At 42.1% G+C, this 23,874-nt stretch overlaps 1 protein-coding gene across 2 annotated transcripts in view; it reads left to right on the forward strand.

Annotated features, from left to right (window-relative positions):
* NCKAP5 (NCK associated protein 5) overlaps positions 1-23,874 on the forward strand; it is a gene marked incomplete at its 3' end in the record, with an annotated part of 888,017 nt that overhangs the window by 568,879 nt on the left and 295,264 nt on the right. For both annotated transcript variants that reach the window (XM_080669006.1, XM_080669007.1), the window contains exon 6: positions 6,062-6,211. In XM_080669006.1, coding sequence (XP_080525132.1) covers positions 6,062-6,211 — 150 coding nt within the window. The remainder of the gene's footprint in view (positions 1-6,061; positions 6,212-23,874) is intronic.

Below are 23,874 nucleotides of genomic sequence, written 5' to 3' on the forward strand. Positions count from 1 at the left end.
AAAATATGCCATTGGTATTTTAATGGGGATTGCATTGAATCTATAGATTGCTTTGGGTAGTATGGACATTTTAATGATGTTGATTCTACCAATCCATGAACATGGTGTATTCTTCCACTTCTTTATATCTTCTTCTATCTCCTTTTTCAATGTCCTGTAGTTTTCTGAGTACAGGTCTTTTACCTCCTTAGTTAAGTTTAATCCTAGGTATCTTATTTTTTTTGTTGTTGCAATGGTAAATGGGATTTTTTTTTTTTAATTTCTAATTCTGTGAGTTCATTATTGGAGTATAAAATGCATCGATTTCTGGGTGTTAATTTTGTATCCTGCTACATTGCCAAATTCATTTACTAAATTAAATAGTTTTTTTTTAAATATATTTTATTGATATTTTACAGAGAGGAAGGGAGAGGGATAGAGAGTTAGAAACATCAATGAGAGAGAAACATCGATCAGCTGCCTCCTGCACACCTCCTACTGGAGATGTGCCCGCAACCAAGGTACATGCCCTTGACTGGAATCGAACCCGGGACCCTTCAGTCCGCAGGCCGACGCTCTATCCACTGAGCCAAACCGGTTTTGGCTAAATTAAATAGTTTTTGATGGCGTCTTTAGGATTTTCTATGTCCAATATTATGTCATCAGTGAATAATGACAGTTTTACTTCTTCTTTTCCATTTTGAATGCCTTTTATTTCTACTTCTTATCTGATCACTATGGCTAGTACTTCCAGTACTATGTCAAACAAGAGTGGTAAAAGTGGGCATCCCTGTCTTGTTCATGTTCTTAGGGGAAATGGTTTTATTTTTTGCCCATTGAGTATGATGTTGGATGTTGGTTTGTCATATAAGGCTTTTATTATGTTGTGGTATGATCCCTCTATTCCCACTTTGCTGAGAGTTTTTATCAAGAAAGGATGTTGAATTTGTCAAATGCTTTTTCTGCATCAATTGATATGATTATGTGATTTTTGCCTCTCAGTTTGTTTATGTGATATATAATGTTTATTGATTTGCAGATATTGTCCCATCCGTGCATCCCTGGAATAAATCCCACTTGGTCATGGTGTATGATCTTTCTAATGTAATGCTGGATCCAATTTGCTAGAATTTAGTTGAGGACTTTAGCATTTCATCAGAGATATTGGCCTGTAATTCTCTTTTTTTGTAGTGTCTTTATCTGATTTTGGAATTAGGGTAACACTGGCTTCATAGAAAGAGCTTGGAAGTGTGCTTTCCTCTTGAATTTTTTAGAAGAGTCTGAAGAGGATTGGTTTTAGTTCTTCTTTGAAAGTTTGGTAAAATTCCCCTGTGAAGCTGTCCTGACCAGGGCTTTTGTTTGCTGGAAGTATTTTGATTACTGCTCCATAGTTATTGGCCTATTCAGATTGTTTTATTCTTCCTGATTGAATTTTGGAAGATTGTATTTTTCTAGGAATACGTCCATTTTTTCTAGGTTGTCCAGTCCATTGGAATAGTGTTGTTCATAGTATCTTTTCTTATGATCCTTTGTATTTCTATGGGGTTGGTTGTTACTTAACCTCTTTCACTTCTGATTTTGTTTATTTGGGTCCTCTCTCTTTGCTTCTTAGTGAGCCTGGCTAGAGGTTCATCAATCTTGTTTATCCTTTCAAAGAACCAGCTCTTGGTTTTATTGATCTTTATTATTTCCTTCCTTCTACTTACTCTGGGCTTTTCTTGTTGTTCTCTTTCTCATTCTTTAAGATGTAGGGTTAGATAATTTATTACCATTTTTTTCTTGTTTTTGAGGTAGGCCTGTAGAGCCATAAACTTCCCTCTCAGGACTGCTTTCACTGTGTCCCATAGATTTCGGAATGTTGTGTTTTCATTGTCATTTGTTTCCCAGATGCTTTTTATTTCTTTTTTGATCTCTTGGGTAACTTAATCATTGTTTAATGACATGCTATTTAGTCTCTAAGTTGCTTGATTTTTTAATTGTTTTTATTGTAATTGATTTCTAATTTTAGGCCATTGTGAATGAGAAGATACTTGATATGATTTCTATCTTCTTGAATTTGAAGAGACTTTGCCTGCATCCCAATATGTGTTCTATATTTGAAAATGTCCCTGTGCACTGAAGAAGAATGTACATTCCTTTGATTTCAGGTGAAATGTTCTGAAGATGTCAATTAATTCCATATGATCTAGTGAGTCATTTAGTATTGCTGTTTCTTTGTTGATTCTTTGTCTAGATGATTTATCCAGTGATGTCAATGGGTATTAAAATCCCCTACTATGATTGCATTGCTGTTAATCTCACCCTTGATATCTTCCAGAAGTTTTTTTTTTTTTTTTAATGTATTTCAGTGCTTCTGTATTGGGGGCTTATATGTTTACCAGAGTTATATCCTCTTGTTGAATTGCTCCCTTTAGTATTATGAAGTGGCCCTCCTCATCTCTTGTTATGGCCTTCACTTTGAGGTCTATTTTGTCAGACATAAGTATTGCTACAGTAAGCTTTTATTTTTTTTTTCATTTCTGTTTGTTTGAAAAGAAATGTTTTCATCTCTTTACTTTCAGTCTGTGTGAGTCCCTTGTTCTGAGGTGGGTCTCTTGTGGACAGCATATATATGGGTCATGTTTTCTTATCGATTCAGCCACCCTATGTCTTTTGATTGGAGCACTTAATCCATTTACATTTAAAGTTATTATTGATAAGTACTTATTTGTAGCTGTATTTATTCTTTATGCCTGTGTTCCTTCTTCTCTTTCTATTTATTCTTTTTATAGTAGTACCTTTAGCATTTCTTGCATTGCTGGCTTGGTGGTGATAAACTCCCTTAGCCTTTTTTTTGTCTGTGAAGCTCCTGATTTCCCCTTCAATTTTGAATGATAATCTTGCTGGATAGAGTATTGTTGGATTCAATCCCTTGCTTTGCATCACTTTGTATACTTCATTCCATTCCCTTCTGGCCTGATGTGTTTCTGTTGAGAAAACATTTGATAGTCTAATGGGAAGTCCCTTGTAGGTAACTTTCTGTCTCTCTTGCAGCCCTTAAAATTATCTCATTGTTGTTAACATTTGCCATTGTAATTATGACATGTCTTGGTGTGGGTCTTTTTTGGTTCATCTTGTTTGTGACTCCCTGTGCTTGTGTTCCCCAAGTGAGGGAAGTTTTCTGTCTTTATTTCTAAAAATTGGTTTTCTAATTCTTGCTCCTCTTCTTGTCTTTCTGGAACCCCTATTATATGGATGTTGCTTTGTTTCATTTTGTCCCAAAGCTCCTTTAAACCATCCTTCTGCTTTCTAATTTTTTTCTTCAATTGCTATTAAGATTGGGTGTTTTTTCTACCCTGTCTTCTAACTTGCTGATTTGATCCTCTGCTTCTTCTAGTTTACTGTTGAAACCGTCCATTATGTTCTCTATTGCTGCCATACCACTCTAGATTCTTACATATGTTGGTGAATTTCTAATCTAGATGGTTTAGCATCTTTATAACCATTACTCTGAATTCTTTCTCTGACATATTGCTTCCCTCCATTTCATTTAGTTCCTTTTTTTTTGAGTGTGATTCCTCCTTTTTTTTTCCTTTGGGGATTGTGTCTTTGTCTTCTCATTTTTTGCTGCCTCTTTCTGGCCCTGGGCACCCTGCTTGGGGTCCGAGAGGTTAAAGCCCCTAGCAGTCCAATGATCCTAGACTCACTAGCCCAAAGGCCAGGATTGCCTTGAGTTTCACACCTTTGTTGTCTGTGCTCTGAGTTGTATCCCCTTCTCCCATGGCTCTGGTCCCTCAGTTGTCCAGTTCAGATACTCAGGGTTAGCAGGGGCATGTGCACAGTTCCTCTGGTATGCAACTCCCTATGAGGGCTCAATGCCCTCTGGCATGCAATTCATTGTGTGGCCACACTTGCAGCATGGTCCTGTGACCTGTGGCTGGGTCCACCAGGTTGCACTGTCAGATCTGTCCTGGGCCAGGGGTGGAGCATATACCAGCTGATGCCTCTGTCTGGGCAGTTGTGGAGGGCATGCCTGGGCTGTGGCTCTGTACTGGGACTGGGGGTGGGGCGGGGCAAGGATACCCCTGGCTTATACTCACAGCATGGGGACTTGAAGTGCAGGATTTTAGGATACCGGGTCTGGACTTTGGTGAGCAGGCACAGCTCAGGAGGTCCCTCTGGCATGCACTCACTGTAGACATCTGGGAACCATGGGGTGGTACCGCACTGTTCACTGCCGGGGCATGGTGGTGGTTTCACGTGAGTTATGGCTGGCAAGCAGCTCCCTGCACCAGTCTGGGTGTGGTGTCCAAGGTCAGTCTGGAGATTGGTGTGGCTGTGTTCCTGGCCTCCTTTACTCCACTCTACATGATGGCATGGGCTCTGTGCCAAAGCCACTGTGGCCTGGGAGTGCCTGCTGTGGTAGCAGGGGCTCCCCATCTAGGAGAATTCGATCTGCCAGTTCCCGGGACTCCTGGGTTATCTAACTCTCCCTCACGCACCACACACACACACCACACATGTCCACACACGCCCCTTTCACTCCTATACTCTGTCACACTCTCTCCCTCCCTGCCATTCTGTCAGCCGCCATGTTCCCAAGACTCAGTTTTCTCTTTGACCAAAAGTCCCACCCTTTGCCTGGTTAGCTAGTCAAGCTGCATCACTCTGCCAAAACCTGAGTCATGCTCCAGTTTCATGAAATATCAGCTCACAGCCCGCATTGATCACCCCTCCTTTGAACGATGTAAAATGGCTCTTGTGTTTTCTGTGATCTCAGTACTCATACTTAATCTATTTTATCTTGAATTATTTCCAGTTGTTTCATATAATATTTAGGTACTGTGTCTAGACACCTTAGATGTATGTGTGTGTTTGTGTTTAGTAGATTCTCATTATTTGTAGATTCTGTATTTGTGAATTCATCTACCCCCTAAATTTATTTTCACTCCCCCAAATCAACATTTGCCTGATGACATTTTTATATACTTCATTATTTATCTTTAAAAAAATAAGTTATATATTTTTGAAACCTCCAAAGCACCTTCGTGAACAGTTTGAAAACCTGTTTTTGTTTTCTTCTTACGCTAATATTATTTTCTAAGTAGATTGTATAATGCCTAGAGGTTAAGGATCATATCTCTTTTGCTTCTGTATTTGCAAATGATCCTAGGTTAGTGCTAAATATAAAGGAGTCACCTATCATTGATAATTCCTTTAGACCACGGTTGTCAGCCAGCTGTATTTAGACAAGGATTTCTGCAGCATTGTGGTGAAAATCAGTATAATGATGTTTGGTAGCATCAGGGTCTGGATGTACCTACAAAATGGATGACATTTTTTTTCTTCATATGATATTCTCTTGACATTTCTTTTTTCCCTTGAAAACAAGAGCCAGTGGTGAGGCTCAAATTAACACTTCTCAGCTTCCCAAAACTGCCAGGGACAAGGTTGAGTGAGGTGCTTCCAGCAGGGAGGTAAGACAAGATAACCACATTTTCTGTCTGCCTCAAGGCTGTACTAAGTATCCTGGAGTGCTAGAAAAGGGACGAAGGGGTCCTTAAGAGCTGTGTCATTACTGAGCCAAAAGGAACTCATTGGTTTCCACATAGAATTCTGATTTCTAAGAATTCACTATCACATTGATTTTTCTGAAATATTTCCCTTAAGTTAATTAAATGGCTTTCTGTCCAATGAATTTAATAATTCTTTTTTTGAGGATCTCAGCTGTTCAGAAATCAAGGGATGAAGGTTGATTTATTCGTGCCCAGTTTAAAACACAGCTGAGTTCCATGGTGCAGATAGAAATGGATTAACCACAGGACTCCAAGGCTTTGTTGGCCAGGCCACTTCTCCGGCTAGGCAGAGGGTGTGCATATTCAGAGGTGGTGACCCAATGGCTTGGACCTTCCAGGATTCATTAAAAAATGTTTACTGTGATTACTAATATAAACACACTCAGAATTTGTTTAGCAAAACAAATGTCTACCTCAGCCACAGAAAGAATGCAAAAGCAATAGGGAGATTCCATAATGTCCACCCGTAGAATCGTGCTTATTTGTCAGCGGGGGTTATTGCCAACAAGAATTCTCTGTTGCTCCAGGAAACGCTGTCAGAAGCTGAGAGAAAACACAAAGAAGCTTTGGAAGATCTTCACATGGCAGTTGATGAAGATTCGAGGAGTGAAAGCAGCAGTGCAGACGAGGGCAAAGAAAAGACCAAACTGCTTTTGGAAAGACTGAAAGCTCTAGAGGTAAGAAATGAGACCACTTTTACACATTTAAACAAAAATAGTGCTCTGCTTCTTTTATTGGCACTGGTTTTGAATGAGTATAAACATTCCCTTCTCAATTCTCAGTTCCCTAGACTAATAGGATCCAGTCTCTCCCTTTGTGATTCCTCTGTCAGTGATTAGCTGTCATTGTCTGCAGTGCTCAGACTTGTGGTCTAGTGACTGAAATTGCATTACCTTACAAAGAGTGCACCGGACAATGATTCACTTCGAATTCGGTTCAGCCCTCACACTGGATCAGGTCCCCTAATATAAAAGGAAGAGGCTGTTCAATATTTCACTTCATTTACCCAATACCTAATGTAATGAATGAATGAGTGAATTAATAAATATCCAATACTATATAGGGATGATTGTAAAAGAAATTTTTTTTGAGCAGAACCACTATTTCCCCCAAGAAACATGCAGAAGTTCACTGTGTAAAACATGAAAGTAGAGGTGAAGCTTAGCTAATGTTTGCTTGAGGGAGGTTTTTGAACCATGACAATCCTCCAAAACATGTTTGAAAACGCTGGGCTATTGTTTAATGGCATTTGACTTAACTTCAAGTGTTAATTCCTGAATGTGTATAGCATTCCTCAAAGAACATTCCAGTTATCAGGTCTTGGTAGGGATTATACAGCTGAAAGGTTCAGTAAAGATGCCTTTTTTCTATGAGTGGGCTCATATTCTTTTAATGAGTTTTCTGTTAGCATGTAGAACTGAGACATAATTACTTCTAAGCAAAGACTATGGGTAGCCCATCTCTTCTTAAACTAGGAACAAAGGGCCTTCAGAATCTCTAAAATGTAGTTCTCCCGTTGGGTCTGCAGAATTCTGAAATCTTCAGGAGGGTGAAAAAATAAGATTGGAGACGTCTTGTTTACTATGGTTGGTTCCTGAAATCTTGTCTTGAATCCACCACATGGTCTTCAGTGGGCATCCTACTCTTTTCACTCTAATTTCCTCAGCAATAGTAAAGCAAAATTGTTAAGAGTATAGACTTTGGAACCAGATTCCCAGGGTACTACTTTCTAGTTTTGAAACCTTGGGCAAGTTAATTAGGCTCTCTGTGCCTCTGTTTCTTCAACTGCAAAAATGGGGCTAATAGAAACTAACTTTACAGGGAAATAATGAGGATGCGATGACTTAATTATTTGTACAGCTGTGCCTAGCATATGGGCTCTTCTGTCCACCTACTTCAAGCTGCCTGCCATTCCTTAACTCATTTTTTCCTATTTATCTAACACAATGATCAATTAAACAACTCTGAATGGAAAACTTCAGCCAGGTAGGTAGGTCAAGTAAATGGTGTCACACAGGGGAGAAGAGAGGGCAGCTCAGGGAACCTCAGCAGCTCCCCTTGGGCGAACGGCCAGGAATCACTCTTTTCTTCCCAAAGGTTCTCATACTTTTTTCATTTTTAAGATAGTCACTGTGAACAGTGGGAAAACCTTCTCAAGGGCCACTGAGGTTCTATCTGAGAGTTTTGGTAAACTCAGAGCTTTGTCTTCAGGATGACTTCACTGGATTGAACAATGGGGATGATTGGATATTACAAGTTCTTACTTCCCTAGAACCACCTACTTAAATGGTTAGTTTTACTTATGATTACATTAAAAAACGCTCCTAGTCTACCTATTTGTCACTGAAAAAACTTTGTAAACAACATTTTGTTTAATCAAATCCAGAGGTATTTAAAAAATTAATCTCTGGTGATGCATATTTCTTAAGCCCGTACTGAGTAAAATAGAAGCAGTATTTTTTTGTACTTTCACAGAGATCTTTATACTTCAGGCAACAATGCTTACATCCAGCATTAGTTGGATGTAATGGATGATATTTCTAAGTGCCATTAAGCCCCACAATTTTAATTCACAAATCTATTTTATTTTCTAAGTTAATTTCCTCTAGGCAGAGTGTTACTGCTTGTTTTCTAAAATACTTCACTCAATCTTTTTGTTTGTTTGTTGCTTTCTTTTTATTACACCAAGCAACCTACATGGCTGCTTTTTTGCTTTGCTCAATCTTAAGTGTACTCTCTCCTTGCTCCCAAATATCTTACTGTTGTCTATTTGAACAGCTAGTAAAAGATCTTCATTAAATATACGCAATATATGTATATACACACACATATAATCGCACACATATATATGTCTCATCCAATTTTTATATGAATTTCATGTTACTTTGTTTTTTAAAAATTAACTGTATGTGCATAAGTTAGCAATTATTGTGTGAAAATAGAGGGTTCATTCTGACAGACCACATTCAGGGCCAGCCACAGAGACCCACACAGATTTATACACTTCAACAAAGTGTTACTCTGGAAGATTGCAGGGGCATTAAATAGAATTCTTCAAAATTACTTGGGCAAATTATGATGTTGTACGTCACGATTTTAGACAACCAAAAAAATACTTGTCATTGGCATGTTTTTTTTAAATATATTTTTTTATTGATTTCAGAGGGATGAAGAGAGAGAGAGAGAGAGAGACAGAGAGAGAGAAACATCGATGAGAGAGAATCATGGATCAGCTGCCTCCTGCACGCCCCCTACTGGGGATGGAGCCCACAACCCGGGCATGTGCCCTTGACTAGGAATCGAACCCGGGACCCTTCAGTCCGCAGGCCGACGCTCTATCCACTGAGCAACAGTGGCCAGGGCTGGCATGTTTTTGAAACAACCATATATGTGTACTCTGACCTCTTGGCCTCTGGTGTTGCAGGAGGCACAGAGGAATGGTCTTCTGAGCGATGGGAAGCAGCCCACCTTAATTCCTGCTCCCCAAACAGGTCCCAAGAAGGTATGGAAAAGCAGAGGAGATGCTGAGTTGACTTCTAATAATACCATATTCTTGATTAATATTAGGAAAATATTTTAAAACATCCAAAGTTGAGGAGCCTCTGACTTTGAGAATTAAGTAAATTTATCCAAGCAAAGTATCCCCCACTGAGGAAAGTGTAGTGCCACCCCTACTCCAGAATGTTCCTTCTCATGGGCCTTTCTGGGGCTGAATTCCTACTTGCACTCAACTTTAAATCCTTCTTTCTTCTTCCCAACCTCATGTAAAACAAAGCCCTTGATTTTTTCCCAAATGCAATCCCACAAAGGGTATGTGGTCATGGAAGAATATCCCAAAGGCTAAGGGCTTTGAACTTGGTCTTTAGATGGCTCTGTTTTCTCTAAGTCCTTTAGGGCAGGACCTTTCACGCTTGCCCTTATCAATCCCCAGCCTTTTACCCTAGAGCACGGCCAGCTCTTTCCCACTTGTTCTCTCTCTCTCTCTCAGCCAAGTTCCCTGTCATTTACTGAGCAGAGATTTTTGGGTTTCTGTATTCTCCTCACAGTGTCATTCCATTCCACTCACAGAGCTCACCAAAGTATTTGCTAAAGAAGACATTAACCTCCCAAAAAGAACTCTAGGGCCAGCAGTCAAAATATTATTAATACACACACATGCACACATATTTTCTTTCTTTTCTTAGCAGTTGTTTTCTCTACTCAGTGTCTTGGTTTCAGTAATTTTCAGTTGTTCATGAAGAAGAGAAGGCCACTTACCCTCACCTCCCAGCAATGACTTCCCCAGGGACGAAATTATGTTAATTTAGGATCCTGATATCTGGTGGAGAAACCATTTGGCATATTTATATTTCTGCCATAAGGGACCCAATGGGTGATATGGATGCCACTTGAACTCATTTTCTATAATTTTTTAAGCATTAGGTTCTTTTTTTCTTATTTAGAGTATCAGTCTGCTATTTCAGAGACTTTATTTACTCAGAATAAAGCTCATCATTTTTAATATGCTGCAGCCCCTGTCTATCAAAGGACCCCTCCTCCCTTCGACCTCATCCCACAAGGGGTCTTTCAGATTTGACCTCCACGATGGAGTGACTTGACCTTGTGTCTTCCAAGCTCTCTATTCCTGGGCTTGGGTCTCAGGCCCAGGTTTGCTCACAGCATGTTCCTTGAAATACAGGATTTGCTTGTCTCCAGGTCCCTTTCCTGAACCTCTCTCAGCCCTTTCTCCCTACTCATTGACCAGCTTCATACCTGACTAGAAATCAAGATGAAATCCTCTTCCTCACTCTCAACTCCCATGGCATCTCTGATTCCTAGACTCTGGCCAAGGGGGAGAAGAGGCCTGAGACCACCTGGGATTTCTCAGCCTCCAGGTAGATGCTGATGTCTTGGATACAGCCTCAGGTCAGAAGAACTTGGCTTTTTATAGGGAAAAACCTATTTTGTGCAGAAAAATATGGTCATTAGATGTGCTAAAGTAAATAACAGCTTTTTCTACTCAGTTTCACCTTCCTGTGAAAGTATGACAATTAAAATGCTAAGTGTAAGCATTTCTGTTAATCAGTAATTACTATTTAAAATGAGGTATCTTAAAATAGTAATTCTCAAACCTGGCTGCACATCACAATGACATGATGAGTTCGTAGTTGATAGATATTTATTTAATACCTTCTATGGGCTAAACACTGTTAGGCATTAGTATTAGAACTCCAACCCCAGTGTACAGAGTCAACATACATATTTAATAAAATAATAAATAATAAAACAAAGAAATAAATAGACAATCAAGTGCCTCTGAATAAGAAAAATTAGCTGATATAGTAATAGGAGAGTGGGGATGGAAACAAGAGAGATATTTACCTCCAATGGTCTCTGATACTGGGCCAGTTGAGTACAATCTACACTAATAAAAAAGAAACATGCAAATTGACCATCCCTCCGCTATGCTCACCAGCCAATCAACCCAACAAAGATGGCGGTTAATTTGCATACACAGGTACAGCAGAGACAGGAGGGAAGCAAGTGGGGCAGAGGAGACGGGAGGGAAGCAAGCCCCAGAAAGTTTGAGTAACTTGCCCAATGTCACATAGTAAATAAGAGAATCAGAATTTGAACTCCAGTTGTATGGTTAAGCTATGCTTTGCTGATAAGAAATGGTCAAGTAAGAATACATTTTAGAAGTGAGACCTGGAATTACTGATGCATTGGATGTGGAATATAAGAAAAAGTGAGAAAGCAAGGGTGACTTCTAATTTTTGTCTTAGCAACAGTGTGGGGTTCTACCAAATTTCTGAGGAAGGCTAGGCTTAGAAGAGAGGTGACTTGGAGAAAGGAATCCTATCTAATAAAAGAGTAATATGCAGATTGACCATCACTCCAACACACAAGATGGCTGCCACCATGTGGTCAAAGATCCTGTCCCCATGTGGACACAAGATGGCCACCACAAGGTGGCCAGCAGTGGAGGGCAGTTGGGAGGGACCAGGCCTGCAAGGGAGGGCAGTTGGGGGCGATCAAGCCTGTAGAGGAGGGCAGTTAGGGGTGACCAAGCTGGCAGAGGAGGGAAGTTGGGGGTGACCAGGCCTGCAGGGAAAGGCAGTTGGGAGGCACCCAGGCCTGCAGGGGAGAGCAGTTGGGGGGGACAAGGCCTGCAGGGGAGGGCAGTTAGGGGAAAACAGGCTGGCAGAGGAGCAGTAAGGCATCAATCAGGCTGGCAGGGGAGTGGTTAGGGGGTGATCAGGCTGGCAGGCAGAAGTGGTTAGGGGCAATCAGGAAGGCAGGCAGGCGAGCAGTTCGCAGCCAGCAGTCCTGGATTGTGATAGGGATGTCCGACTGCCCATTTGGGATCATGCCTAAACAGGCAGTCTGACATCTCTCGAGGGGTCCCAGATTGGAGAGGGTGCAGGCTGGACTGAGGGACACACACCCCTGTGCATGAATTTCATGCACTGGGCCTCTAGTCCTATATAATAAAAGGCTAATATGCAAATTGTCCCTTCAACCGGGAGTGTGACCAGGAGTTCGACCAGGGGGAGGGACCAGCCAGCCAACCTCCCATGTCCCCTCCCCTCAGTCAGCCCAGCCCAATTGGCCCAGATCAGGGTGGGCAGGCCAGACCCCACCCATGAATGAATTTGTGCACCAGGCCTCTAGTGTGTAATAATCAGGGTGGTTTTTTGGTGAATGTTGAGATACCTATTAAACATTCAAGTGATGATGCTCCATAGGCAGTTCGATATCCAAGGCCAAGGTCAAGGTTAGAGATATGGATTTGAGAGTCATCAGCATATAGATGACAGCCTATGTTGTGGGACTTAATAAGGCCACATCAGAAATAAGTGTAAATGTGGACCTTAAGAGGGCAGAGCACAGACCCCTGGTTGCCCCTCTAGTGGAGGTCTGGCTGAGGAAGAAGAGCCAGCCAATGAGACTGGGGAAAAGTAGTTCCTATTGTAGCAGGGAAATCAGAAAGGTGGAGGTGTCAGAGAAGCCTGCAGAAAAAAAGTGTTTCAAAGGCAGCCTTGCGGAATGCTGCTAAGAGAATAAGAAAGATAAAGCACAGAATTCCTCACTAGCTCAGAAGGAATGGGTCAGCTGAAAGCTTGAGAACTATTTCTGCTTGGAGTGGGTAGGAATGTTGGAGACAGCATGTACAGGCAGCAATTTCAGGAGTTTTCCTACAGCTTAACTGATATGGGGAGAGTCATGCTGTTACTGGCAGCCCAAGGATCCCAGAAAAGGTGTTATCAGACAGCCCCCTGAGTTTGAAGGCTGCCACCACCTCAGTTCTTGTCTTGCTTATATAAATGAACTTAAATGAGTGACGCCAGATGATTGCATTGTGATTAAGGCAATATATTTAAAATTAAAGCATGCACATTTATTAAAGAAGAAAGACAAGCAAATTTATACATTTGGCTTATGAAGTGCAGATGGCCTCTCAGCTAACCTGAAGAGTAAGTTGGGTGGGGATTTAAGGTGTTATATACCCTCCTGTCTATAGGTTTTAAAATTCCTCCCTTGAATATCTTGGTATAGTTGAATTCCCAAGGTCCCTTCCCAGAATTCATGAGAAGCACCTGGCAATTTTATTTTGCCAAGCCTCGAGACTTCTGGCTTCTCTGTTAGGGAGTAAAAACAATAAGTAAAACTGCCCTTTTTTCCTTACCCCTCCGCCCCTATTTCCCTGCATTCTCTCCTTAGGGAGGATTTTAACCATTTGGTCTCTAGTGTCCTTGCCTGGGGAAGATAATGGCTTGTTATTTACAAGTTGGCTGCAAGTTGCCCACATGGTTTGGCCTTATTTTAAATTTCTTGTGTCTGTTTCCCTATTCCTCTTGCCCTGGAATTTTCCCAGCTTTTCACTGTCTTGAACAATACCTGAAGAAAGACATAATGCAAGAGAAGCTCTTTTACAAAGACAGGTGACATTAGGGCATGCTAGTGTACTGATGTGAGTGGTCCCTGGAAAGGGAGAAATCCAATATGCAGGAGAAAGACATATAAACGTACCAGTGAAATATGCAAGCAGACAAGAAGGATGCAACAGAACTTCTAGAAATTGAGATGCCTGAAGACAACCTGGGAAATTCCAAGTCTCTAGGTCCAAGATGGAGGACCAAGTGTGTTTTCATAAAAAAAAAATGCAGGTGATTCTGGTGCACAACCAGGATTGAGAGCCAGGAGACAGCACGCAGAGGGGTATTCATAGCTTCTCCAACACCTTCGGTCTAGCTCAGTTCAGTTTAATCTCGGCTTTCTCTTCCCCCAGTCTTAAGTAGAACTTTTCCTGAACGTCAAACATAGATGCAGATGCCCTTCCCACACATGCCCATGCCAGAGAGCTTCTGTGCCTGAGAAAATCTTGTAGTCAGCAGTGCTCTGAGCACCTTCTGCCCGCCTCTGATGGCTCCCTGACATGCTGTGGGATGATACACGCCTGGGTTTGGCTTCGGCTCCTCACAGATGAGAGAAACAGTCTAACTCAGCCGTGGGCAAACTACAGCCCGTGGGCCGGATCCGGCCTGTTCGGCTGTTCTATCCAGCCCGCGGAGCTGAAAGAGCAGAGGGTTCTCTTGCTCTCCCCTCTGCTCCTTCACCAGCAGCAGTGTTAACATGGCAACGTCGGGAAACACAGCCACAGCTCCTTCTTCTGAGTGGGCGGATTTAGACATCACCCTGGGAATGCGTAGACACGTTATTGTGGTGATGTAGGGAGACACGCCCCTGGAGAGCACAGTATCAAAGCCTTTCTGAGGTAAGATTAAGAGCTCTACTCAAACACAATTTTTTCCTGTTCCCACATTCTGTACATCACAATGACTTGTTAATAAAACAACAAAGACTTTCAGCTTTTAGGGCTTGTATCCACTGCAGTTTTTTTTCCCACTGCGGACGCGCGCAGCAGGGAAAAAGACACACAGAGGACATGTCACACTAGCCATGCTGCGGCTGCATTTTTTTGCTGATACAGATGCAGTATCAGTAACGCTACCGTGGCCACTAACCGCATGTGTTAGCGGCAAAACAAATGCGTTTGCTTCTCCCCCTTGCGCCTGTAAAAATGCGTGCTACAGGGCATTTGTGTTAACATGCACCACTGCACATTAGCATCAATGCTGGTGTTAAAATGTTTGAAATGAATAAAACTATTGAAATAAAAAAAAAAAGACTGTACCCTTTTATGTAATGATGTTTACTTTGAATTTATATTAGTTCACACAAACACTCCATCCATGCTTTTGTTCCGGCCCTCCGGTCCAGTTTAAGAACCCATTGTGGCCCTCGAGTCAAAAAGTTTGCCCACCCCTGGTCTAACTTCTTAGCATTCCTGATTGATTTAGCTTGTTCTTCCTCTCACTTTTATCCTCCCCAGTTCTGAGGAAATGTAAAAAAATAATAATAATAATAAAAAGACCAAAAAACTTAAAGTTCTAAATCAGCAGGTGGTAGTCTGAATAGAAATCCTTAATGGTTTCCTTCTATTCTTTAGAGTCTATGACAGCTTGCTGACAGGTAATTCCAGACATGCCTGTCTTGAAGTATCAGGTGTATGTCTTCCTCCTGATCCTCCTGATTAATTTGTATCCAACTGTGGGTCACCTGGCAACAGTCACTGCATTAGGATTAGAGACAAAAACTCCTCTTTTTTGTTGTTAAAAATCCCTTCCTGTGTCAGTCTGTAACTTCGTACTAGCAATTTTCTGATTATAAAAGTGGCAAATAGTCACCTTGTAGAAAATTAGGAAAATATAAGGAAATAGGTAAATTGTAATTACACCAAGCAGAACTGTATGCTATTGACATTTTAGTATTTATATTACCAGTCATTTTTATCCTCTGTTGTAATTAATTAAACCAGGAAAGGACAAAATATCACTTTATACAGTTTAGTAGCTTGCTCTTCAATTTAACGTATAAAAATGATTCCCCCATGTTCCTCAGTGTTCCTTAAAATAGGATTTAGTGGCTGTGTAGAAATGTATCAAATGGATACTGAGTACCATTTATTTAATCCCTTTGTGTTGGCTACTAAGGTTGTTGACCCTTTTTCATTATTGTAATGCTGATAAGCATCTGGGTCCATAAGCCTTTCTACACAAATATTTGTTTATTTTAAAATATATTTTTATTGATTTTAGAGAGGAAGGGAGAGGGAGAGAGAGATAGAAACATCAATGATGAGAGAGAATCACTGATCAGCTGCCTCCTGGATGTCCCCTACTGGGGATGGAGCCTGCAACCCAGGCATGTGCCCTTGACTGGAATCAAACCTGGGACCTTTCAGTCCACAGGCCGATGATCTATCCATCGAGCCAAACCAGCTAGGGCTATACACAAATATTTAAATAAGATATTTAAAACATGAACTTTTATTAAGTTATGCAGGTAGGCAATTAGTTTTCTTCTTACCCAGTTAAGAACCAATGGCTCTCCAAAATGAAGAATACCAGGAATGCTTCTGATCGGGCAGCACAGTTAGGGGAAAAGCACCCAAACCACCCTCTATGGAGCTGCCATTTCTGCTCAATATAGGAGACAGTGATAGGAGGGGGAAGGGGCAACATGGGCTGCAGAAACTATGTATTTCAAAGATCTAAGTCCTTGAGAAAACTTTACAATGCAGGCAGTCTTGCTGCTTTGTCAAGGTACTGTGATTGCTCTTTCTATGGAAAGTCAAGGATGTCCTATTCAGATTGACTTTAACATAACAAAGAGTGTTGATGTAACTAGAAATGACAGTATAACAATGGATGAAGTCATGGATTAATGCAATGGTTCAGACCAAGTCAGGGGCCTTTTCTGTCTTGCAGCTTTGCTCTCCTCTACATTGGTGTCATTCTTAGGCAGGCTCTCTCTATGTGTTGGCAAAGTTGCCAACCAGGAGCTTCTAATTCTGTACCCACTGATCAGCAGTGAAAAGGTTGTATCTATTTCCTTGTGGTTCCATCCAAAGTACTAGACTGCAGCAAGGATGTCAGGGCAAAAGCTTGCATCTTGGCCACTGGAGGTTTGAGCATCACCCCTGACAGTCCCATCAGTTCCATGATTTACCATAGTTACTGGGTTTTAGTTATTTAAATGTCATATAACATCTAAGTAGCATCCATTCATAAAGGTAGGATGCTACTTAGATGTTATCTTTTCTTTTTCTTCTATGATGTTTTCTTTTTCTCTTCTATCCTCCCTCCCTCTCGCCTACCCTACGTCCCTCATGACCCCCACCCTTTTCCTCTACTCCTTCCCTTCTCCCTTCTTGGCCATCTCTAAGCCTGGCTCCTGCTGGATGCTGGAGTTACAAAGATCCACAGAGGATTTCTCTGCCCTTGAGACACATTGTTGGAGAGAAGACAAACATACTAATTTACATCATAAAAAAATGCACTTTAACATTTTTAAAAATTAAAATGTATGTGCAAGGGTCATGGAGTGCCAAATAGAGATTTCTTTTGGAGGAGGCAAGGCAATAAGAATGTACCATTTGCGGCTTCATGCAAATTTTCAGGGCAAGCAGTGAGAGGAAAGGCAGAAGGAGCAAAGCAGCAAAGCTTGTAGCAGCCTCATGGAGCCACTGGACGTGGTCAGCCTGGGGCCTGGAGTACACATGCCAAAGCGAACCTGAAAGGCTTGGCCTGGCCTGGAAGTGCATGAGCATGAGCCTCCCCATCTATCCAACACATGGAGAGAGAGAGCTAACAGCTTTTGTTGTTGAAACTCACAGAGTGTATAATCATTCCTCTAATCTGTTTAGAGATGATCTTAACGGACAGCCCCTGGGGTTTCCACGGCATCCTGGAGCTGCAGCTCTGAGGGGTGCTTTTGCCCATCCTTACAGCATACTAGTAAATAACGTGGCCAGACAATCACGCCAAGGGGCAGTGCAGCAGACCTGAGCCACGGAGGGAATATGTCTGGAGTGAAAGCTCAGGCCCCCATCGACTTCAGAAGAAGCTCCTTCGGAGTGTAGAAAAAATATGTATATTCCATAAATTGAATCCTACTTATCACCAGTAGCCTTTGATCAGCACTGGTTGGATTTCTGCCATCTCTTCACCACTGAGGTGAGGGAATGGAACCTGCCTGCAGTTTAGGTTTCCCAACAGTAATAGGCAGCTGAGGATTCCTCTCACCCTGTGTTTTGTTAGCAGCCACAAGGCTGTTTTACAGCAGCCCTTTTGGCCTTCCAGCCCCCCGAAGCTTGTTCAATCGAGAATGACCTTTTTATCAGTTATGAGCAACTGCTGAGGGGAAAGGAGAAAGCTCTGTTCTGTGTGAGGTAGTGGTAGGGAGGGTGAGGGGCCTGTGCAGGCTCTGCATGGCCGGGCTAGATGTGCGTGGGAGCTTGTTAGCTACACCTCACGTGTTAGAAAAAGCCAATGTCAAGAATTAATCTGCATAAATATGTTACTTTGCCTGGCTCTGATTTGTGTGGGAACTTGTAAGAAAACCCCAGATCTTATAGAAGGCCAATGCATCAAGGTCTAATCTCCATAAATACTCCAGGAGCGATCAAAGAAGAAAAATTAGCTGTGGGCCATCATTAATTGTGCCCTAAGATAATTAGAACAAAGTGCTGTTAATTGTACGTTGGTTTAATGTTATGTCGCCACGGCCTTGCTTTTTTTTTCACTGGGAGTATAAATTTTGATGTCAGAAACTGAAAGCTGGCTGGCTTGATTAATAAAAAGGCCTCAGTTTGCTTAGTTACAATCAACTAGGCATGTTAATTCTTACTCTACAAAGTATGATGAAGCCTAGCATGCCCTGAGTATAATTGGAAAACAAAACATCAGGTCTTGGTGTTTTTTGCATAGTGGGTATCAGAGTGGTTCTAAGATGTGATTCAGAAAAGCAACATGATTGATGAGCTGCCCCCGTTACAGGGCGGCAGCATTCTGTAAACTCTACCAGCTCACCAGGAGAAAATGTTTCCCAGCCTTGGGAAAGAAAACAGCAGTGGCTCCAGGATGGGGTCCAGAACAAAGCCCTTGTTACACCTTCACTTGCTGAGTCACCCTATCATTGGGGAATAGGCTAGGAAGTAGAAGAAATTCACTCTGAGTTCTGATGGTGGCCTTTTGAGGGTGATCTAATCCTTTGGCATTCAATTCATCCCCACCCTAGAGCCTCACTACTTAGGGAGGGGAAATATACAGTTTTACTTTATAACCAAAGCAGTGTGACCGAGGTACCAGAATGGATCAGGGGTTTTAAGATTTGGATGTGGGAGGGGAGATTATAAATATAAGCTGTCCTGGGTATAAGAATCTCTGCAGTATTAGTTTTGATAATTACTCCTATTTCAGAACTATCTAAAGGATACCTTTGTTTTTCTCTGTGAATTTAACTTTCTACATGCCCATGTCCGTGGCATGCTGAATCACACACTGTCCCTGGTTTCCTGGTTAGTTACAGCCCACCAAAGCAGGCGCAGCCTCTCCTTGGGAGCTCAGTGTCCCAAGTCCTCAGCGGATGCAGTGGAGTGGGGATCGTATCCAATGTAAGCTTCCACCTGCTTTCTGAAAGACACAGCTTATAACGGGTGCCTATTGTTTGTTTTGAAAGGACAGCATTTCAACAAAGCAAAGAAAAAAAAGAAGTACTTTTAAAATTACAACAAGGAACATTATCTGTGCAGAAATCTTGGATGTTTTCCTCAAGGCAGAAGCTTTTCCTTCACTTCTTATTTATAGTCCCATCCCCAGGAGTTTTCTTAGAAACATGAAAAATGCCTTTTCCTGTGACATCATTATTATTGTTGGCTTTGTATGTGCCCAGGGCCAAAATCAAATTGCTTTTGGTAATCTCATAAAATACCAAGATGATCATGAAGTCATTTAGAGGAACCTGCCTCCACACATGTGGTAATTTGTGGACGTGGCTCTAGGTGAGTCCAGCTTAAGAAGAAAAGCAGCTACAGGCAAACAGCATATGACGAGCAGATGGCCCTAAGTCTGCATAAAAGGGGTTCCTCAGAAACCTGGGTACCCAGAATGCTCCCTGCAGGCTAGTTCTGTGAGAGAGACAAATAAGAAAACAAACAGGTTTTCTGCCCGAAAGCAGTGTGTGGGTTCTGGCCGCAGTGAATGTAAATTCTTGAGCACAGACCCTGGTTATGGCCTTGCTCAGTCTCAGCGTCCAAACCTGATCCCCAGGGCCTCGTCAGGAAGCATGGAAGCCATGCTCATGATCAAGTAGTTATTACAATAGATTAATAAGTACATATTAAATAACACTGATGCTATAACACATACAGTATTGACATTTTGTGTGTTGTTTTGGTAAATTCACTGGTAATACATTTTAGGGGAAGAATATAAAAATATTTGTCTAATAAGCTTATGTGATTCTTAAACCAGCTGAGCTCCCAACTCTAAAAAAGGACTTTTTCAAAAGCATTTTTAGTAAGGTACATTCTAGGAGTAAATGTACAGTGAACAGATTAAAGTTTGGTTTAAAAATTAAATTTTTTTATCCCATATTCATCTATTATAAAATGATAATTGTGGAAGAGCTAGAAGGGAGTTCTTTGTTCTTCCTTTCCTGTTGTCCTTACATTCTCCTACACTCATTTACAGACACATGCACACACACACACACAGGCTGCCAAGGATCCCAGAGGGGACTTTTAGTGAGTCACACGGATGACTTGACTTTCAGACTTGTGGCCTGTTTCCTTCATTGCCGAGCCTCATCCTTCACTTGCTCACCAACTTCTTGGTCTCTTCCATCACTGTGGGTGTGGGAGAGGCAGGAGAGGGGTGTCTCTTGTCCCTCTCCTCCCCATGTTTCTCTCTCCTGTTTCTCCAGATTCTTGTTGTTTTTGAGTTGGGATACTAGGCCTTTTCAGTCCCTTGGCATCTTCCTTTCCTTCCACAAAATGAATTGCTTACAATGAATCAGCCGGTCACTTTATATTAATCTGAGTGTTTGAGGCTCTGGCCTTGAGTATTTGTGCCTGGGAAGTACTATCCACTTGCCAGGGTGCTGGTGTGGGAGCGGGGTGGGGGCGGGGAGGAAGAAAATGTTGTCCAGGGTCTGCAGTCATTTCAAACACTCCCAGAGGCCAAGTTCCGGGTGGCCACCCTTGTTCTGTGATGGTGTCTTCTCTCTTCGACTTTGTGTGAAGGGTGGAAGGATGGTCTCCTCTCACATAGCATCTTGTCCAGAGAGCACATCATCATTTGTTACCTGCTCCCCGCACCGCCCCCCGCCCCTTCCCACCGCCTCCACTCAAATTAGGTCCCCACACTGCAACTCTGAATGGCCACTTGATGTTTTCTCCAGCTGCAGGTCAGTGAGTGTGCAGCAGCCGCCAGGTCTCTGCCCACCTGCCAGCACCCTGTGCAGGCAGCATCCCCAATACCTTCTCTCGACAGCTCCTTGGGCACCTGAGATGAATCCTGTTGCAATGAGCTGCAAACCTGCTACAAGCAAGTCACTCCTCAAACCAGACCTTCATGCAAGGGCCCACTGTAGCCTGGAAGTCTCACTTACACTGTTGCTTCAGGAAAAGTACAGAGAAAGTGCCCATAGAAAATAGTAGATGAAGTGGTGACATAAAGATAACGAAGTTCTTATAATCTACTGTTACCCATGTCAGCCAGCAAACACTTGTCACCACTCCCTCCCCTTCGCGTTCATTCCAGAGGCACCTGTAAGGGTGCCAGGACTTGGAGAAAGACGCTGGATGCCCCCACGTGTCTCAGGTTGGGCTGATCTCAGTGTTGGTAGCAGGCTTGTGTATCTCTACCCAGGGGCTAATTTCATCGCAGAAAGTATATACGAATCCTTTTCCCTGAGGAATGAAAAGTGATTCTCTTCACAAGACACTGCACTCAGTTGAGACTAGTGAAGGAATGCACTCTATATATCCCCAGAATGAGATTTCCTCATGTTCTTCATCTGGGACTTACCTTCCAAAGAAACCAAGGTCCTGTCATCCCTCCCTAAGGTGGGCTCCTGGGAAGCCAGGTCCAGGTTACAATTTCACCTGAATTCCTATTGGGCAGAGCTCACTGTGTGGAAGTGGAGCCTCTGCTTAAATCTCCCAGGCAGCGGACTCTGCATATGAACAGAGCTTTAAAACAAGAACAGGGACCCTGCCTAAGTGATGGCAAAGCAAAATACAACAGTCAGAGAACCAGTCTCCTTTCTGTTCTTCAGCCACAGGGAGCTGTGCACTATCTGCTGAGGAAATCGTTTCATTTTAAATTACACTCTATTATTAATGCTGATAAACCAGCGAGTGACAAAGCCCAGGGTAGACTCACCCATTTTGCATCATTTCCAGTTTGCATTTATTCTACTATCAGTACATAAATTAGCATATCTTATTTTTAAATCAGCATTGCTGTGCAATGCCATTTAATGAATTTTAAACAAAATAACTAATCCATAGTTTGTCTTTTTTTACTTTTTAAAAAAATTTAGCAAGAGAAGAATGGGGGGGAGGGGGAGAGAGAGAGAGAGAGAGAGAGAGAGAGAGAGAGAGAGAGAGAGAGAAACCAATTTGTTGTTTCACTTATTTATGCACACATTGGTTGATTCTTGTATGTGTATATGCTCTGATCAGGGATCAAATCCACAATGCTCTAACCAACTGAGCTATCCAGCCAGGGCCCTTTTTGCTTTTTAACACCCCAAATAAGAGCTTTTCAAATACATCCCAATATTAACAACTTGCAAGTTTATAATTCTTAGAGTTCTCCCACTTGATTTATATGTTATAACATATTTAATTTGCTTTAATTTAAGGATTGCCACATGTATTTGAATTCACATTAAACATATGACAGACAAGAAACCATTTGGATCTTCCAGATAGAAGTAGCCTGCCCCATGAGATTGAATTTTTATTGTATGTGTAGGAAACACCTGTTAATTTACTTCAGCAATTTTGATCAAATGCTTTATAACTCTCACTTTTCAAAACTAAATCTTGTAACAATTAGGCCTCATATGGGAACTCCTAAAGGTGAGGCAGCATTCATAAAGCGAGGCTGCCGGATCACTGTGGACACTTTTCATTTACTTGCCGACTTTCCAACACAGATGAATGTGAGAAGGGACCTTTTAGACAGGTGGGAAGCAGTGGTTGCTTAGTCGGCACCCACAGAAAGCTGGATGGTTTTTCAGAGCAGTTGGCCCTGCAGGGTCATTTAAAGACCAAATACCAGCAAAACATGATGATTACTCATTACCACTGAATTAAATCCAGTGCTCACCCTGAAGATGGCTCTAGATCCTGGATCAGTTGCCCCTGGATGCCCTAGAAGGTCATCTGCCTTGACTCCACTGGAGAACAGCCTGTTTCTTAAAGAATATCTTGCTGAGGTTCCCCCCACCACCACCCCCGGCAGCTTCTTCTGGGGAAGCTGACCTAGAAATTGATTGCCCAACAACCTGAGGGGCAATCACCTGGCCAGCCTCCCTTCCCTTCCTCTCGAATTATGACATCATCAATAACTCCCCCATTTCACTCATTTCCTCTATTTTAGCTCCCTTCTAAGACTCCAGTAGTCAAATTAAAATGCAAATCTCTTGGGACAACCAGCACATAAATATGAATTTCCTGCCAAAGGCAAGTGGGACTTGCCTGTACCTATTAGCCAGAGAAGTAAAAAGATCTTATCGTTTTTGGTTCTGGACTTTGAAATGTTTCTAATGCTGAGGCAGCATGGTAGAAATGAGCACAGAGTTTGAACTCTTCAGTTCTGGGTTCAAATTGTGCTCCTGTCACTAACTTTGAGGAAATTCAACCATCTGAGCTTCAGTTCTCCATCTATAAAATGGGAGTAATAAAACATATGCAAATGGATTAGATGAGAAGGTAATATTGTTTAATGCTAGCATAGGATGTGGCACAATAAGAAACACTTCTTTCTTCCTTTTAAATACAAAACTTCAGGGTTATTCCCTTTAGAAAAGACTGAGGTAGTTATTTTCACCCAGGTTATAGGAAAAAGGGACCTATTGTGGATGTTAAAACCCTGGGTGCTTTGCTCCCTTAATGTCTCATCGGGCATCCAGATGATGGGCTATTTATTACCTCCTTCAATCCCCAAGTGCTTGGAGACCCTCCTGCTGTTCCTTAGGTGAGTTTATTGTTGCCACTGATGCCAAATTCCCTTGCCCTACTTGTTCAACTGTTGGCAACACCCTTGGTGGTGCTTCTGATCATCTCCCTCTTCTTCTTCCCTGTCCCCACAGGGACAAATCACCCCCAGGGTTCGAGGCTTTGAGTGGGAGTGTGGGAAGGTTTGTCAGTTAGCCCCTTTCCCAGGGCTCTGATCTTTATGGGGTGTGGGTGTGGGTGTGGGTATGGGGAGCACAACAT

Source organism: Plecotus auritus, assembly GCF_963455305.1.
Source record: "Plecotus auritus genome assembly, chromosome: 5".
NCBI lineage: Eukaryota > Metazoa > Chordata > Mammalia > Chiroptera > Vespertilionidae > Plecotus > Plecotus auritus.